We start from the raw sequence: 18,393 nt of genomic DNA on the forward strand, positions 1-18,393 counted from the left end.
AAAAGGTCGTGGAGTTCAAGCTAATTCACACACGCTTGGCCATGTTTACCATAACACCGGGGGCGTGTTTAACAGTTACCAAACGCGAAAACAAACTCCCAGAAAAAGTCCCGTATCTTCAAATGCAAACGTGGATGTGATTCCATAAATCGCTAGCGGCTGTACGTCATAACGAAATTTGGAAGTTTCGAGTTCCTAACATTGCTAAGCTTTTTAGTCATCAGAGGATCAGAGTCAGATTGTTGGAAAGCCGATTAAAGAGAGCAGAATTAAGAACTCAGCTCTGACATGAGGTCATAATGCAACTATTAATAAGCACGTGGAATTACAGTCACGCGATCCTGTTCGCCACACAGAACTATGGCAAGACAAACTAAAAATTGTCGCTATAAATACAGTGGAACCCTGATATAACGATATGCCAAGGGAGCAGTAAAATTATATCGTTATATCGAGGAATCCATATCGAAACTCCCGATATAACGATATGGCCGTTAAATAACCGAAAATATCGTTATATCGGGGTAAACCTAACGGATAAAGAGACTAAAAATACAATATCATTTTCGTATAATATCGTTATATCGGGGAAGATTTTACGCTCGGTTCGCTAAATTCTCATCGTTATATCGGGAATATCGTTATATCGAACATCGTTATATCGATCGGGGTTCTGTCTTATACATGCCGGGACATAGAATATTCATCGTTATGTCGGGAATATCGTTATATCGAGAATCGTTATATCGGGGTTCCACTGTACATGTAAGGGGTATCGAATGGTCTTCGCGAGCACAGCGTTGCACGAGCATTGAAAAAAGTTAACCTTGCGAGCAACGAACACTTTTCAAAAACTACCTCCATTAAATTCCGAGCATGCGAGCACTTGTAAATTTATGCGAGCATGAGCAAACGAACACCCGCTAAAATTTTACGAGGATCCCGAGCAGATACCTAATTTTGCGAGCAATGCAAATTTTTGATAGACCATTCATGACCCCTCATGTAGCTAGCCTGCGCGCAGCCGTCTCGTGCAGTGCAGACGTTTTCTGTGGGAAAGCGCAAGAAAATCCATGAACTCAAAGGGTGAGAAGCCTGACTAAAATAAATTACTTAATTCTCATTCCCTTGTCCGTTTCTTAACTCGCCCAGACCCTCAAAAGGTCTCAAAACACTCGAAGGAATATTCAGCGCGCCCTCTTCCAAAATGCGCCCTCCTCCGCAATATCTTCTTTAGTGTTGTCTCTTTTAAGTTATCACTTTTGAGTTGTCAGTGGGCGTAATCGCTTACTACATGTACGGCGGGTGCAAGGTTAAGGGGGTTTTTAAGCTTTAACTCTTCCTACGCAATCTCTTCTTCCACGTTATCGCTTCCGAGTTGTCGCGAGAGAAGCCTGGGAAAGAGTCTGCTGTCGATTTAAATTACGTTTTATTGTAGGAAATTAACGCTTTATGAAATTAACGCGAATTTCAAAACGTCGCGTTAATTTTTTTTGTTAACGTTAATTTTCGCGCCGATAATTTAGTGGAGCGTTGATTTCCACGACCTTAATTTCCATTATTTTGGCCCCAATTTCTCGATACAATCCCAACGTTCTAATCTCCTCGGAAAAAAGCATTATTTCATCAGAGTGGAAATCTACCGGTATCACTGAAACTGTGAAAAAGGCTCAAAGCGGTCAGATTCCTTCGCTTAACACATACGTTTGGATAAAGTATCACGAACATTGTTTCCGCCTCGGATTATAGGCCTAGTGCTGAAATTAACTCTTTCCTGTTGTATCAACAAGTGTTTTTCTTCGTGTACTTCGCGTCTTGCTACCCTCACTTTCGCTTTAATTTACTTAATTGATCCTTATTGGGAAGTAATTTTTTCTTCGTTTCGCGTTAATTTCAACTATTGTTTTCTTTTTGAGAACTCCTTTCTTTCCCATTTAGATCTTTTGCAGCAACGAATTCATGGTGCTCAAGCCAGCTTAGTTGATATAACCTATTCCTATTGCATTTACTGGAGTTTTACAGTTTGCATATACATTGTACGAGTAGCTATGAGTTATTGACCAAGCGTGAGGTTAAGATGGCAGGATATTGGCCAATTTCCTTTGTTTCGTGATTATGGACCGAGGCGAAACCGGAGTGCCTGAACACGCAAAAAAGAACGAGGTCAATATCCCGCCATCTTGACCGAACAAGCTTAGTAAGCTTGTCCAATAATGGTGGACTTCCACTGACGCGTAATGTTTTACGTGCGTTTACGTGCGTGAAAAAATTTAGAGACGACTTGCGTACACGTGTACGCAAGCCGTTCATACATTGTCTTTTTTCACGCACGTAAAAATTTACGCGACAGTGGAAATCCACCTTAAAAGATTTATTATATGGGAAATAGTCATGAATTTAAGGGGTATCAAATGGTCTTTGCGAGCATTTGCGAGCACAGCGTTTTTCTTTGCGAGCACGAGCATTGACAAAAATTAGCCTTGCGAGCAACGAGCACTTTTCAAAAACCTACCTCCACTAAAAATCGAGCATGCGAGCACTTGTAAAAATGTGCGAGCACGAGCAAACGAGCAACCACTAAAATTTTGCGAGCACTGCGACATTTTGAGGAACCATTCATGACTCCTAATTTAGAACTGAAATGACTTTCTGTACTGTCAGCCGAATTGAAGCCAGTTCAAGGCACGAATGACGGCAAGAATGCGCTGTCAGGATAAATAAAGTTTTTCTTATTATTATTAAGAACGTTAACCTCTTTGTTGCGAATGGATCAAACGAAAGTATGAATTGATTTAACTGATTGACAAGTTTAAGGAATGAAAAAAATTCTTCTTGCAAAATTTCAGTGCGAGAGCTGGCGGCAAGCACAACATCGAACAACAAATAATTTGCAGGAAAATCGTAGGCAATCCAGGCTCATCTTGCCCGCTCGGGTAGCCAATCAGAACGCTCGCGGAGCTAGCCATATAAAAAAATACTTGTACATCCTCCGCTCATTGTTCTGTTCCAACAAGTTCAAGAAAATTTACTTGCTTTTTGTTGTAGACAATATATTAAATCATGAAAAAAATTTAAAACGTTGCCCACCCCTCTTGCGTTATTAGTTTTTGGCCCTGTCCTGCACATTAACCCGGGTAAATTTGAACGGTGATATTTGAAAACTCCGTATAAATTGTTTTCCGTCCACGTTAACCCGGATAAATTTGAAAATGAAATACACTTAATCGAATGTAGAGTTACAACGCATGCACAGAGCTATTGTTAAGCTACCGGTAATAAAACCTTTTGTTTCGACAGAGATCACACGACTCTTTGACGTTAGCGTTTTCAAAAAGTCCCGTTTTCGCCCGATTTCGCCGCCCACACTACACCACTTAGCCGGCGTTCAACCTTGTTCCCAGGGTCTCTCTCTCCCGCCCCCAAGAGCGAGAGAAGAGAGGAGAGAGAGAGAGAGAGAGAGAGGGGGCGGGGTGAGAGAGACCCTGGGAACGAGGTTGGCCGGCGTTTTAATATCTAACGACTATGATGAGCGTTTTTGAAAAGTACCGTTTTCGGTGAGCGAAAACGCCGTTTCAGTATGGACGGTTGGCCTATCCGGAGAAAAAAGAATGCGTTTTCAAATTTACCCAAGTTACCTTAATCATGCTTTTCCCTCCCTGGTAATAATCGAATTACAAAATTACAAAAAGACAACAAAATACGCCTATATTGATTTTATTATTAACAATTTTAACACTATCATTCCCCTTTCACTCGTTTCAGCAAAATTATCTGCGTTATTTCTCGCAGCTTTCTTTAGATTTGTCCTTTTTCTTCTTTTTCTTTTTGTCCTTCCTTTTCATCTCGATTTCAATAGTATCCACGTTATGAGAAAGCAAGTTTTTGTCCTTTTTGTTTCTTTTTTCTCCCTTCTCTTTTATTTCCTTGACTTCTGTAAGCGAATCTTTGCAAGATTTCTCCTCGCCAAAATTTTTAGCCTTTTTCAGTGTACCTTTCTGGTCATATTTTTCTTCAATCTCGCATGACATTTCCATTTCTACAGAAGTTGTAGTCTTGTCTTTCTTTCTCTTTTTCTTATCCTTTCTCTTGCCACCTTTCGTCGCCTCTTCAGTTTCCAAATTCTCCATTTTCCCACTCCACATTTCATTAATTTCGCATGTTTCTGAATCAACAAACTTCAGTTCCTTTCTTTTCTTCTTTTTTTCTTTTCCACTCTTTGAATCTTTCAGAATTTTACACTCGTTTTCTCCACCAGATTCCATATCCCCCGCTTTCGAGTTTTTCTTCTTTTTCTTTGCCGAACACTGGTCTTCAACGCATTGCAAACCAGTTTCGTCGTTTTTGAATTCACCATCCTCTGTCACCAATTTCCTCTTTCTCCCTTTTTCCTTCTTCTTTTTCTTCGATTCTAATTCTTCGTCAGCTAACTCTGAATTTTGTGCGCCATTTTCTTGAACTTCACTTTTAGCAATTTCTACTTGAACTTGATTCCCTCCTCCTACTTCCTTGCCCTCTCTAGCGGCTTTCATTTCCTTCATTTTCATCTCAAAGTACTCCTGAATGCTCTGTCCTGAGTTTATGGTCTGCACACCCTGAAAAGATGGCGGCGGACAAGATGCTGTGCTATCGTCTGATTCTTCGTCCTAACAGGAAAGAAAGACGATTCTTTTAACATAAATATGAAGCTCAAATTGATATGCAAGTAGATCGCATCATAGACCTTCACCCTCTTTTTAAAGCCTCTCATCTTTCGCAAGCTGCAATTAGTTATTTTAACAGCCGGATTCCTGTCTCGTTTTCAGTAAAGTCTTACAATTTCTCATAGGAGCTGACTAGGAGGCGAGTCAACGAAATCTTGATCCCACAGTTGTAGAGGACTTCAGGTTGCTAAGAAACGTTAAGTAGCCTCAGAACGGAAAATTTTCGGGTTCGCTATCATATTTTGGCGAAGTGTCCCCAAACAGTGATTTGAAGCTTTCCGTTCAAATGTTAGGTTTGTTACTAGAGACACCCATTGTTTTATTATTCCTGGGATTTTCAGACCCAGTTGTTCAATCACCTTGACTAGAAATAAAAAGAACGGTCGGTCTTAATGGTTTTCTTTCTTCCGTTCTCTTAATCGATGGCCAGTTATTTCTGAGCTGCAAAGGCTTTCCAAACCCTTCAATTCCCATTAATTTCCTTTCATCATTTTTATCAAAAGGAACAATGTCACGTGGACAGGCCATAAAACTAAGTGATGTTGATAACCACATGGTAATTATCTTGATCAAAAGCTAAATTCTCTCAAGTTAGAATAAAGAAAACTTATGATAAATAATTAAGAGAATTTTGCACCATTGCACTAACCTCAGACTGTTCTTGAGGAGTCCCAGGTGCTGACTTACTCCGCTGACCAAAGATACATGCCATGTCTTCTGCAGATTTGGAAGACAAATCCTTGCTCTGGATGAAGCGATTGTAGCTATGAATTTTAAAATAACAGTCAGTCAGTCAGTCAGTTACTGTATAGTTTTGGTAAAACTATTCCCAAGGTCTCCTGACAGTAGATGAGTCTATGATCTTCCACAAATTGCAAAGAGACTGTGGTGACAACACGGAAAGAACATTTTGAGAAGAGTCAGACATCGCATTTTTTATACATGTTTTCAATGCACTTAAAAATAACTTCCAAAACAATAATAATTTATAAATCTGTTAGATTGTGGTAGTTCGATACATATTTTGCCCTTTGAACCCTTTCAGTTGTCCCCCTAGCTATTCATGTCAAATGTACACTAGTGTAGGTTTTGGGCGTTTTTTGTTGTGCGACCATCCTGTGTGCACCAAAAACCTACATGTGTGCCTGCTATGTAGGCTAAATAAACACAAACAGATGCAATTTGTCAAAATTCCCTCAATTATCATACCACTGGTAAAAGATTACAAAGAGGGCTATGCATGTAATATACCTCGTCCTTTGAGCCATGAAGTCAAACAAGTCTGTGTCTTATCCCCCACAGAAGGCTTTTTTGGGTTTAACCTCCTCCCCTCACCCCTTGAGAAATTCCAGTTTAGCTTCATGCTTTTATACTTCATACCTCAAAATTTTGGTTTTAGAGACCCCCATCCCCTCAGAATTTCCAATGACCTTCTGTGGGGTGGGTATGGAAATTTGCTAGAGCCACACATTGTCTCAATGTACATAGTTACTGTATGTATTTCTCAAAACTAACTTTAAAAGGAATGCGTGTCAAACAGTCAGGGATATCGATATTAATTATACTCACAACACTCTCTTTCGGGACTGTCTTGCAGTCTTCTCCATTTCATGTTTCTTTCTTTTCTTTGTTGGCTTCTCTCCTTCTGTGTTAAACGAAATAAACAAATAATTAAGAGGTAAAAGGAAATTGCTATAAAACTTAGCCCCACCTCCAAACTGGTATGATAATACTACATGTATAGTCAAACCCCTATTAAGTGGCCAGTTATCAAAGTCCCAAAAGCATTGCCAGTATAATAATATCAATGACGATGATGATGATGATGACGATAAGACAGAAAGCAACGACAAATACTGTAAAGAAAACCCTTATTTAGCGGCCACCTCTACTTAGTGGCTGCAGCCACCTTTCGACCATCCTGATGAGGATTTGCATTAATATTGTTTTTACCTCTATTAGGTGGCCACCAAGAATTTATTACATGTAGAATATGATAATGACAGAAAAGAGCGCAAAATAGGAAGTGACGACTGATAAAAACATTCAATTTCATTTATTCTATTGTTAGTCACTAAGCTAAGTGATCTTTTGATTTCCTGACAAGAAATTCATATTTTTACCAAGCCTTATGGTGGATTTCCACTGACGCGTAATTTTTTACGTACGTAAAAAAATTTAGAGACAATGTATGAGCGGCTTGCGTACACGTTTACGCAAGCCGTTCATACATTGTCTCTATTTTTTTCACGCATGTAAAAAGTTTCGCATGAGTGGAAATCCACCATTATCAGGGTTCAAAATAAAATTTTGTTTTTAGCCTGAATTTGTCAGCTTTTTTTGTCAAGGCTCATTTTTTCCCGGCTGTTAGAGAGCTATGCATTTTCAAGGGACACAATCCATCTGCATACATGATGTACCCAGATGCATTCTGGGGCAATTTCAAACACAGTCAGCCATTTGTAGGTTTTCAGAAGTGATACAATATTTTACGGCAAAGCAAAAGAATGGATTGGAGCAATGTGACTTCTTATCTTATTTTGAATGTTTGAGAAGCAAATAAGATCTTCAATATAATTTTCTGGAGGGACACAATACCTGAGAAGGTGGGGCGGCCCGTTATTCATCTTAACACAGAAATAAAGTCGCCACATTGGCGACTAAACCGTAAAACCAGAAGTTTTCGTCGACAAAGATGAAATTTTGGCCGCATTAGCGACCAGTGAGTCGCCCTTTCTAGCCCTGTAACTGCTTTATTTTCTGATATGGAATGTTTACTTTAACATTACCGCAACTTTGATTTCAGTTGACCGATCAAGGCAAGATATTTTCTATTTCTTCGGTGAAAAGTAGCCGGCAAGTGTCGTCAGAATGCCGGCTACCGCCGACAGCCGGCTGCTATTTTGAACCCTGCATTATGCTTATTTCTGAGGAATTCCTATTTAGTGACCAAGCTCTAATAGCAGCCACTTACATGTATGATTTCCCCCAAGGTGGCCATTTAAAAGGCTTTCAACAGTAATATTATTAGTTGGATAACTCACCACTGCCATTTTCTGAGTGATCATTAAGGCGTGACAACAAATCATCGAATGCCAGTTGGTGTGATAACCAGTTATCTTCCTGGGACTTATCAGCTCCCAAACCTAAATGACAAGAACATGAGAATTATATGATCAACTGTAGTTATTCAAAAATTATGTAGACTCATATGAGTTGAGAAGAGCTCAAGAATTGGCCAAATCAAGTTTTAGCCCTGAAATAGTGACAGCTGTCACTAATATAAATAGTTTTCTAAATCTGATTTTAGAATAAAGGCTCCAGGTGCATTCTACTGGTAGACTGCAAAACAGTCGAATTTTTTGCGAATGCACTCAGTCTTAGAACAAGAGCAAGAGGTGTGAAGCCAATGTCAAATCTCTTGGTGCTTCGCGCCTCATCATTCGCCGCTTCCCATTTAGTGCATTTTTCAACAACTGCTACCCCCAATGCCTCTTCTTTCTTATTCTTTACCTAAGTTGTCTCGTCTCTTTGCAGCCTTCACATGTGTTGTAGCTCCATCCTCTTTAGCACCCAGTCCTTTGCCGCTCTCCCATCCCATTTTAGTTAACATCTGGTAGCCAAATCTGCTGGTATCTGATCACAAAGTGGAGATAAAATTTCATACATAATGCCTTACACCTTTTCTCAAAACTAATTGACAAACCCTCCCCCTTGCCCCTCAACCTCAGGCTAACATAGAGCATAGTATTAGTTAGAGAAATTTTAGGGGGTTTGATTTCTTACCTGCTTGCAGGTGCTTGTGTTTACGTCACCTTAAGCCTCGGCCAAACAGGGCTGAGAGTTGACGAGAATTGACTATCATGAGAGTTTTCGTCAACTCTCACAGACTACAGTTGAACCTCGCTAATTCGAACTCGGTTATTTCGAATTCCCCGTTAATTCGAACTAAAACCCGTTTCCCTTGGATTTGCCTTTCAGTCATTTACTATCAGCTATTTCGAACTCCCGCTATTTCGAACTATTTTTTGTTTCCCCTGACGGTTCGAAATAACGGGGTTCAACTGTATTATCAACTCAGGCCAAACAAGAACGAGAGTCCGTCAACTCACATTGATTCTCACGAAAAATTTGAGCACGTCCAAAATCGATGAGAGCACATGAGAGTTCCATGCCAAACGAGAGTGAGAGTTTGAACTCTCATCAACTCTCATCCTCGTTTGGCCCGGGCTTTATATTGAGTTTTCTTATTTTTTAAAAAATCTTAACCTTTTGTAAGGTTTGGGCCTTTATACAGAGTGTACCTTGTCCCCATTACATGTGAATTTTTTTTCTCCACACATCTGTGTAATTCCCCTATGTTTTCCTGGGGTGGGGAGTGAGAATGGGTGGTCAAAATTAGGGGGTGGTAATAAAGGCAGGGTTCTACTTTATCTAGCCAAGGACTCCAAGGTTATTACTGTTATGCTTTAGTATTTAATGAAATGTGAATGAACACATTCAACATGGCTGTACAAACTACAACTCTAATTTATTACTTGAAATCGAGGCAATACATAGACCGGCGAACACGTGCTCTAAATAGAGACTGGGACTAGGACTTCTATTTCACAACATCTCCCTTTTTTAACAAAAATCTTGCATGCAACAAAATAAACGAAACTACAAGAAATGAGCATAAAAATTAGACTACGAGCAGTCCCTATTTTTTCGCAGAGTCTGTCGAGCTTGAAGCGAATTTTTTTTCGAAGAGTTCGTCGAGCTTATAGCGAAAAAAATTACGCGTGGGGGGAGGAGGCGGGGCAAGGCGAGAAGCGAAAAAAATAGGGACTACCCGCTAAGCCACAGTGTTTGAATTATGCGTTGCTCTTACAACGCAAAAATATGATTGGCTAACGCTTGGAGCGTTGACAGCAAGATGTCAATACGTTGTTAACACTTGCATGTCATATTGCGAAGCGATGGGAGCGGGAGCTTTTGAGCTCTCGAAATCGCTTCTTGAATCGTACTTTGTCGCTATAAAATTGCATCTCCGAAGAACATTTTTAATTCAGTGTATGAGCAGCAAGCCGCCAAAGTACGGAGCGAAAATAAGAGAGGAGAATTCAACCAAAAGTAGCTTTATTCCACAGAAATTCAAGGCTCGTAAACAAGACAACGGCTGTTTTGCGCGAGCTTCGTAATTACAAGCCGGGAATAAACAAATTTAAACAAACAGAAGCGCTTTAAGCACTTACATCAAGCTGCCTTTACATCAAGTAGCCCATAGAGGTGAATCAGTGTTAAAAAATAAACATTGCTGGAACTGTATAAATCGCCAGAGATAAAACTTTGCAGATGATTCATCAAAAAAGCTTTGAGTTTGATGCGTACGTGACAAACCCAACCAAGTGCAGCGGTGTCAATTGACAGTACGTCAAAATGCGGAAATATTATTGGACACGGCAAATTAGATTTGAAATGGAAGCCAAAAATCACTCGGCCGTGAAAGGTCAAACGCTGTGGCTTTGCGGGTAGTCCCTATTTTTTTTCGCTTCTCGCCTTGCCCCGCCTCCTCCCCCCGCGCATAATTTTTTCGCTATAAGCTCGATGAACTCTTCGAAAAAAAAAATTCGCTTCAAGCTCGACGGACTCTGCGAAAAAATAGGGACTGCTCGTAGTCTACACAAAAATCTGACTTATTCGTAATGTTCATGACTTGCATCAGACACACTGTTCACTTAATATCAACAAAGTCTGGTAACAACTTATGAAATGTTCTCACTAACTGGTCACATAGTCTTTGGACCAAACAGGTGGTCGGATAACTCGACCACTGGAACTGACTTTCTCAGAGCTCACGGAATCATGGACTGGACTGGTGGTGTTGGTTTTGGATTCTTCTAGATCCTGCTGCTGATTGGTTGCTTCAGTTGTCTTAATCAGATCGCGCCTGTTTCTTCGGTAGCTTGCTCCTTCTGAGTCAACAACGTACGATCTTGGCGCTTCGGTTACCCTGGTAACTACCGCAGGTGTCCATGTTTTCTGTCCTGGCTTTCTAACTCGAACAGTGTCTCCTGTATTCAGAGGTTTCAGAACTTTTGCATTTCGGTTGTAATACTGCTGCTGTATTTCTGCCCGACGACTGAGACCTTCCTTGATGTTTTCGGTTGGATATAGTGGCTTTAGCAATACAGGTGTAGTAGGTAGTTTGGTTCTAGTTCGACGTCCCATAAGCATCTGTGCTGGTGAGAGGCCAATTTCCTCAATTGGAGTGTTTCGGTAGTCAAGCAACGCAAGCTGATAATCCTTTCGTTCAACTTTTGCTTTTTTCATAAGGTTCTTAGCTGTTTGCACAGCTCGTTCTGCAAGACCATTACTCTGTGGGTATCTGGGTGATGAGGTAATATGCTTGAAGCCATATTCCTTAGCAAATTCTGCAAACTCATGGCTACTGAATTCAGGGCCATTGTCACTGACTATCACCTCAGGTATTCCATATCTTGCTAACTGTGGTTTAATGTGGTTAATCACTGTCTTGCTTTTACTGTTAGGCAAGTGGGACACCTCAAAGAACTTGGAGTAGTAATCAACCATAACCACATATTCTTGTTTGTCAAGTGCAAACAAATCAACTGCGATCTTTTGCCATGGCCTTTCAGGTAATTCATGGCTCTTGAGTGGTTCTTTTGCTTGAGAATTTCTGTACATGTTACAGGTATTGCACTTGGATACCACATCTGCTATCTGTTGGTTCATTCCTGGCCAAAACAAAATATCTCTGGCTCTTCGTTTACACTTCTCGATGCCTAAGTGGCTGCTGTGTATTACTCTTAGCATCTCATCTCTGAGCGAAATAGGTACAATCAATTTGTCACTCCTCATTAGCAAATCAGCACACACAGAAATTTCTTCCTTAATGTTCCAATACTCGCGAAGCTCAGGGTCTACTTGAGACTTCCTTTCTGGCCATCCACTTTTCACTGTGGTCTTGAGCTTCTGTAGTGTTGCATCTTTTCTTGTTGCATCTTTAAACTGTTCCAATTTCACTTCACTGATTGGCATGTTTTCAAGGGTGAGTACCTCAAATTCATCCTTTGTGTTGGCTGCAGTTTCATTGCTTTCTTCTAGAGCACGACTTAAAGTGTCTGCAATAAACAAGTTTTTGCCTGGTTCATACTCCACTTGCAGGTCATAACGCTGTAACCTTAACATCATTCGCTGTAATCTCTGTGGTGTTTGGAATAATGGTTTCTTGAACAAGGCTTCCAAAGGCTTGTGGTCGGTTTGGACTTTTACTTTCTTGCCATAAACATACTGGTGAAATTTGGTACAACCATACACAATTGCCAACAGTTCTTTCTCTATCTGCGCATAATTTTTTTCAGCAGAGTTAAGTGATCTGGATGCGTAGCACACTGGTCTACCTTCTTGAAGCAAACATGCCCCAAGTCCATAGGATGATGCATCTACTGATACTGTAAGGGGAGTTTCAACATCATAATACTGGAGTGTCGCATCACTTGTCAACTTTTCTTTAATGGCTCGGAATGCTTTCTCTTGTCTTTCGGACCAATGCCATTCTACCTCTTTGTGCAGTAGCTCTCTTAGTGGCTGAGTTAGGTCTGTTAGGTTGGGTATGAATTTACCCATGTAATTCACCATTCCAAGGAATCTTAAAAGTGCTGGCTTATCTGCTAGAGATGGCATTTCCTCCACTGCACGCACCTTGCTAGGATCTGGTTTCAATCCGTTGGATGTCAACACATGGCCAATGTATGGAACTTCAGCTGTCAAAATCTTCATTTTACTTCGGTTGAGCTTCAGTCCAACTTTCCTTGAACGTTCCAACACTTGCTCTAGGCGATGGTTGTGCTCAACTTCATTTCTGCCCCAGATAAGAATATCATCAGCGATTGTCTTCACTCCACTCAAGTCCTCAAAGGCTTGAGTCATTCTCTTTTGAAAGATCTCGGGGGCTGAGTTGATACCAAATGGCATTCTAAGGTACTGGTATCGACCAAATGGTGTGTTGAATGTTAACAGCTCTGAACTTTTCTCGTCAAGCTTAATATGCCAAAAGCCAGATGTGGCATCAAGAACACTAAATACCTTGGCATCACTCAATTCAGCTGCAACTTCTTCAACAGTTTTCATAGGATAATGCTCTCTCTGGATAGCTTTATTTAGATCTCGAGGATCTAAACACAATCGCACCTGACCATTTGGTTTCTCCACGACTACTAAAGAACTAACCCATTCAGTTGGTTCCTCAGCTTTACGAATAACACCAAGTTTTTCCATGCGGTCAAGTTCTTCCTTGACTTTCTCTCTCTGAGTGAAAGGTATTTTGCGAGGTGGATGTACCACTGGACTTACATTAGGATCAATCTTAATTTGATACGTACCCTTCAAACATCCAATACCATCGAACACATCTTCATACTTCTTGAGGATTTCATTGACATCTTGATTATTGTCACTGGACAGGTTTTCCTCCCCCTGGGTATCAACTGAGCTGACTCTCTTGACCAAATTTAAATCATGACAGGTTTGAAGACCAATTACTGGAGTGGCTGGATGCTCAATTATTTGAAATTCAACAGGGTGGGACTTTCCTCTAAGTTTCACATTGAGTGTAGCTTTACCCATCACTGGCATCTTGTGGCCTGTATAAGACACGAGTCGGGTTTTCGACTTCTTCATTTTCTCACGTGTCAGTTTACAATACAACGCATACGACAAAACATTGCATTGAGCACCAGTGTCTAACTTCATATTGACCTGGAGTTTATTGATCACTACACTTTGCATCCAATCTTTCTGAGTCAGTGGTTTAGTTCCCAAGACCCCAATAAACAACTCATCTGTATCTGAATCATCACATGTGAACTCACTTACTTGTTTAGAACTGTCCCTTGGCTTGGACTGGCACATTTTCGAGTAATGATTCCTTTGTTTACATTTGTGGCAAACCTGACCATAGGCTGGGCATTTCATAGGCTGGTGTACTTTTCCACATCTTCTACAGTTGAACGGTTTCTTTGTTTGGTTGTGCTTTCCATTTCCTCGTCTCGATTTTCCAGGTGGTTTTTTGGAATCGTCTTTCACATAGTGCACCTCTCGGTCATCCTGATCTACAACCATATTTTTCGCCTGATTTTCAGTAATCTCAGATGACTTACACATTTCAACTGCTCGATCCAAATTTAAATCTTTTTCTCGCAGAAGACGTTTCCTGACCTCGTTACTTCTGATACCACACACAATACGATCACGAATTATAGAATCATGCAATTCTCCAAACTCACAGTTTCTTGCAAGCTTGCGCAGTTCCGTGACGTAAGCATCGATTCCTTCGGTCGCTCCTTGTGCCCTCGTGTTAAACACATGTCGCTCGTATGCTACATTCTTCTTTGGCGTACAATATTCTTCGAATTTCTTGATCACGACATTTATCTTATCCTTGTCTTCATCGCTGAGACCGAATGTATTAAAGATTTCCAGCGCCTCCTCTCCGGCAACTGTTAACAAGGTCGAACACTGTACTTTCGCTGGTTTCTTGTCGAAGCCCGTCGCGTTGAGAAAAAGCCTGAATTGCTGAATCCAACGTCTCCAATTCTCTGCAACATTTCCCTCGAATGATAGCGGCTTCGGTGGTGGGAGTTGATTCATTATTCTCCGCTTTCTGACACCATGTTATGCTTTAGTATTTAATGAAATGTGAATGAACACATTCAACATGGCTGTACAAACTACAACTCTAATTTATTACATGAAATCGAGGCAATACACAGACCGGCGAACACGTGCTCTAAATAGAGACTGGGACTAGGACTTCTATTTCACAACAATTACTACGTTTGAACACTTCGATTCACATACAGTAACCAAGACATAATTAATAATAAAATCGCCACTGTTTTGAATTGAAGCAACCCCATCTAAAAACTTCTTTACGTGGCATCATAAAAAAATATGCATTTCCTCCAACTGCTATTAAAAAATAGTTTCTATCACTATTAAAAACATTATGATCACACACAAATTGTACTGGCCATGCCAGAAAGTTAACGCATACAAAGAAGCCAGCTTTACTGAAAGAATGCTCATCTAATGAGACAGATTTTAAGCCGCGTACCAGCAAGAAACGATCTTTGAGTGTATAAAACAGTTCCTTACCATTAGTCCAAGTTGTATTACGCGGATCATCGCTCCATTTTTGCTTCGTCTTCGGCTCCGCAAGCATCGCCATGTTGATTTCTTCACGCACGTGTGACGCAACTCTACGTGAGCCCGCATTTTAAACATCCACTGCATTCTTTATGAAATTGATGCGCAAGCTTTCACTGCGCAAACGTGGCGGAATCGTTGTGACAAAATGCCGAAGTAAGTATTGTCGATTTCTTTCCCTTAAAAGTAAGGAGTTTTGCCCTTTTTAAGCGCATTTTTGGTACAGATCTGTTAAATTATGCATTGGCTTAACTTATGTGATGTTTATGCGCTTTAATTCTCCTTTTATTTTAGGTACTATTGCGATTACTGTGACACTTACCTCACACACGACTCGGTGAGTTTGATGTCATGTAAATTGTTTATACAGCTTTTAATTTAGTTAGCAACGAAAACAACATCAATCTATGATTGAGCTATAAGATATTCTTCTCTTCAGAAGTCTCAAGTCTTACCTCTAGTGTCTATATTGGTGATTAGCCACTGGAGCTTTTCTATAAGCTTTATATGTGATTTTAAACCAACAAATAAGGCTTTGATCAAAAATAATGAGCGATGAAATTTTTTAAAGCGTGTTATGAAGAGTGTTAGGCGTTCATTACCTCCGTAAGAACATGTAGTAAAAAAGGAAAGAATGATCGATAAATGAAAGTAACTTTCTTTCGCTGTGGACTCTCAGTTGTTCCAACTGTTTATCAAGAAAGATTGCTAATATATTTTGCTTCAGACTACTTAAAAGTACCAAGAAAGTGTTCAGTGCATTGGTCAGCACCAAGAGATCAAGATCTCTGGCCAGTTCCAATTTGAAAGTTCATTATCTATGGACTTTTACTTAGATCTGATCGACTGCCAATCACAAATGACTCGTCAATGCATGCCAAAAGAATCAGGTCTGGGCAGTGATCTTGGTTCTTGCTGTTGACCAAAAGGATGAATTGCGGTTGTTTCACCTGCGAGTGGATCCGCAAACGACCAGTTCGCTAATGTCTTAGGTCGATTTGCCTATGTCTAAATTCGTTTCGCAAATAAGCTGTAGCCACCCTTTGCTCACGCTTAAAGAACGAGAAATATTCTCCGTCGTGCTTTAAAGGGTGACTACAGCCCGTTAGTGAAATGACTTAAGACGTAGGTGAATCAACCTAAGACATTAGTGAACTGGTCGTTAGCGAAACCAATCATAGGCGAAACGACTGGTTACAGGATACCATCGCTTGCATCTAAGCGTGAACACTCACCACCGAAACATGATTTAATTGGGTATCAAACATGGTATGATCCTTCATCAAACATTGAAGTTTGGCAGTCTGTAACAGCAACTTTTGTGCCGAATTCTGGTTTCGTAATGGTGGCAACGTTGGATACTGTATTCTTCAGACAAATTGATCCTGATCTGTGTCGATATACATTTGCAGGTTCACTTGAATCACTTCTGGTGTAAAGTTTCGCCTGTACTCAGTGTTTATGGTGAGCAATTTGAGCGCAAAAGTTGCTGTTACGGTCTCCTAAAATTTCAACATTTGATAACGAATCATGCAAAGATTGATACCCAATTAGATCATGTTTCGGTGGCCAGTGTTCACACGCAGATGCAAGCGACAGTAGTGTCCTTTGGGTATTAGAATAGTAAGTTTGAATACTCGGTAATTGTTTGAAGAAAAGTGACTTCATTTCTAATTTTATACTTGTATAAAATATAAGTAATACACATATAAGTAATACACCTCTTGACCAGAGTCATCCATCACCTGGCAGTACAAACTAATCAACACTGATGTACTAATCAATCTAACCACCAACTATTTAGCCTGGTGTAAGTGAACAGACCTCCCTTCTCGTGTGCTTTATTCATCCCAAAAGTGAGAAATGTCTGTGATTCAACCAAAAAACTGCCGACAAAGCTATACAGAGTTATGTTTAGTTCCATGGATTGCTTGTTACTGCTAAATGAATGTCCATAATCAAACAAGCACAGCCAGGTTGATAAAGAAAAGAATTTAATAGTAATTACCATATACAGTGTGTATGTCAAACTAAACGTTAAAATCCTCAGTTTAACTGATTATTTCTTGTCTTCCCAGCCATCTGTCCGCAAGACACATAATGGCGGCCGAAAGCACAAAGAAAATGTGCGGTTTTACTACACAAAGTGGATGGAGGAGCAGGCACAAAGTTTAATTGATCAAACAAGTATGTGGCTTGTTTTAATTTTCTGTTTTTTGTAGATAGTGTTTAATGAAAAGAGTACCCATATACATACACAAATACTTTTTTGTATAGCTCCCCCTTGGGGGCTCTTCCTTCATACTGAAATCAAAAAGAGAAACAGTCAACTCTCTCTTAACAGACACCTCTTTAAGATGGTCACCTGGTGTTGGTCCTGTTCTTATCGTTTTTAGTCATTCTACTCTAACTTAACTCCCTATAAGACAGACACCTCTCTAAAACAGACAGTTGGAGTCGGTCCCACAGTGTCCGTTTTAGAAAAAGTTGACTGTAAAACTATTGACAAAAAAAAAAGAGGAAAAAGTGAATAAAATTCGCAATAAAGACTATTTACATTTCAATCATAAAATATAATTTACAAATTAGAAATATGTTTAAAAATTCTCTATTTAAAAAGGTTCAAATATAGTAAATAAATTTGTTTAATATGAAATATTTGGATAGAACAAACCTTTACAGGAATGTAAAAGATAGGCAGAAGGTGGAAAAATAACCACCTGAGATCTTGACTTTTCCATCTTGTGTTCTTTCTTTTACTACAGCTGCTGCATATCAAGCCGGCTCCACACCAGCAGCTGTTCCCCACATACCACCCCCTGGAATGATGCCACCCCCACCCGTTGGAATGATGCCACCACCTCCAGGAGCTATACCACCCCCTGGGGCTTTACCTTTTCACATGCCACCTCCTGGAGCAATGCCACCACCAGGGGGAATGCGTTTACCTCCTGGTATGCCACCCCCTGGGGGACCACCAGGAAGGATGCCAGGTCCCCCTCCCGGAGGAAATCAGCCACGTCCGATTGCTGGAAAATCTTGATGAAGTAGTCACTTAGGGAAGAAAATTTATTTAATTTGTGACCCATATTGTGCCAAAAACCATTTGTTGATAAAGATATCTTGACAGTCCAGATAGAGAAAATATTTGATGTAAAAGTATAGTGGAAAATATTTACAACCATGTCAGTATGCATGCTAGGCCAACAAACAGAACCTCTTTTGCCAAAAAAGCAGTCAGATATCCATAATATTTTCCAGAAGAACCAGTACTGTCAGATTTTTTTTTAACTTTATTGTTTCAACACATACTTTTTACCTATCATTTGTAAAATATTGATATAACAATAAATTATTTGTTGTAATTGTCTTAGCGCTAGAGGACGGTAGTGAAAGAAGTGCATATGTACATGTGCTATTAAAACCAGCATGTATCAACGCAATCTGCTGTAATTCTGGTAATAAAGGTCTTTCAGTTGTT

General features: G+C 40.1%; 2 protein-coding genes across 2 annotated transcripts; one reads left to right on the forward strand and one right to left on the reverse strand.

The window, feature by feature from the left end:
* Window positions 1–3,698: 3,698 nt before the first annotated feature.
* LOC144650841 (uncharacterized) lies at window positions 3,699–14,963 on the reverse strand. Its single transcript, XM_078510603.1, has 6 exons — window positions 14,862–14,963; window positions 8,214–8,336; window positions 7,745–7,846; window positions 6,270–6,345; window positions 5,350–5,464; window positions 3,699–4,643 (listed from the first exon to the last, which is right to left on the reverse strand). The coding sequence occupies exons 1-6, from the start codon at window positions 14,932–14,934 to the stop codon at window positions 3,777–3,779; spliced, it is 1,356 nt and encodes a 451-aa protein (XP_078366729.1). The 5' UTR covers window positions 14,935–14,963; the 3' UTR covers window positions 3,699–3,776.
* A 60-nt stretch (window positions 14,964–15,023) lies between these two features.
* LOC144650843 (U1 small nuclear ribonucleoprotein C-like) lies at window positions 15,024–18,393 on the forward strand. Its single transcript, XM_078510604.1, has 4 exons — window positions 15,024–15,068; window positions 15,207–15,249; window positions 16,991–17,099; window positions 17,678–18,393. The coding sequence occupies exons 1-4, from the start codon at window positions 15,061–15,063 to the stop codon at window positions 17,953–17,955; spliced, it is 438 nt and encodes a 145-aa protein (XP_078366730.1). The 5' UTR covers window positions 15,024–15,060; the 3' UTR covers window positions 17,956–18,393.

Source organism: Oculina patagonica, chromosome 4, assembly GCF_052425735.1.
Source record: "Oculina patagonica isolate OP01 chromosome 4, crgOcupat, whole genome shotgun sequence".
NCBI classification, from domain to species: Eukaryota; Metazoa; Cnidaria; class Anthozoa; order Scleractinia; family Oculinidae; genus Oculina; species Oculina patagonica.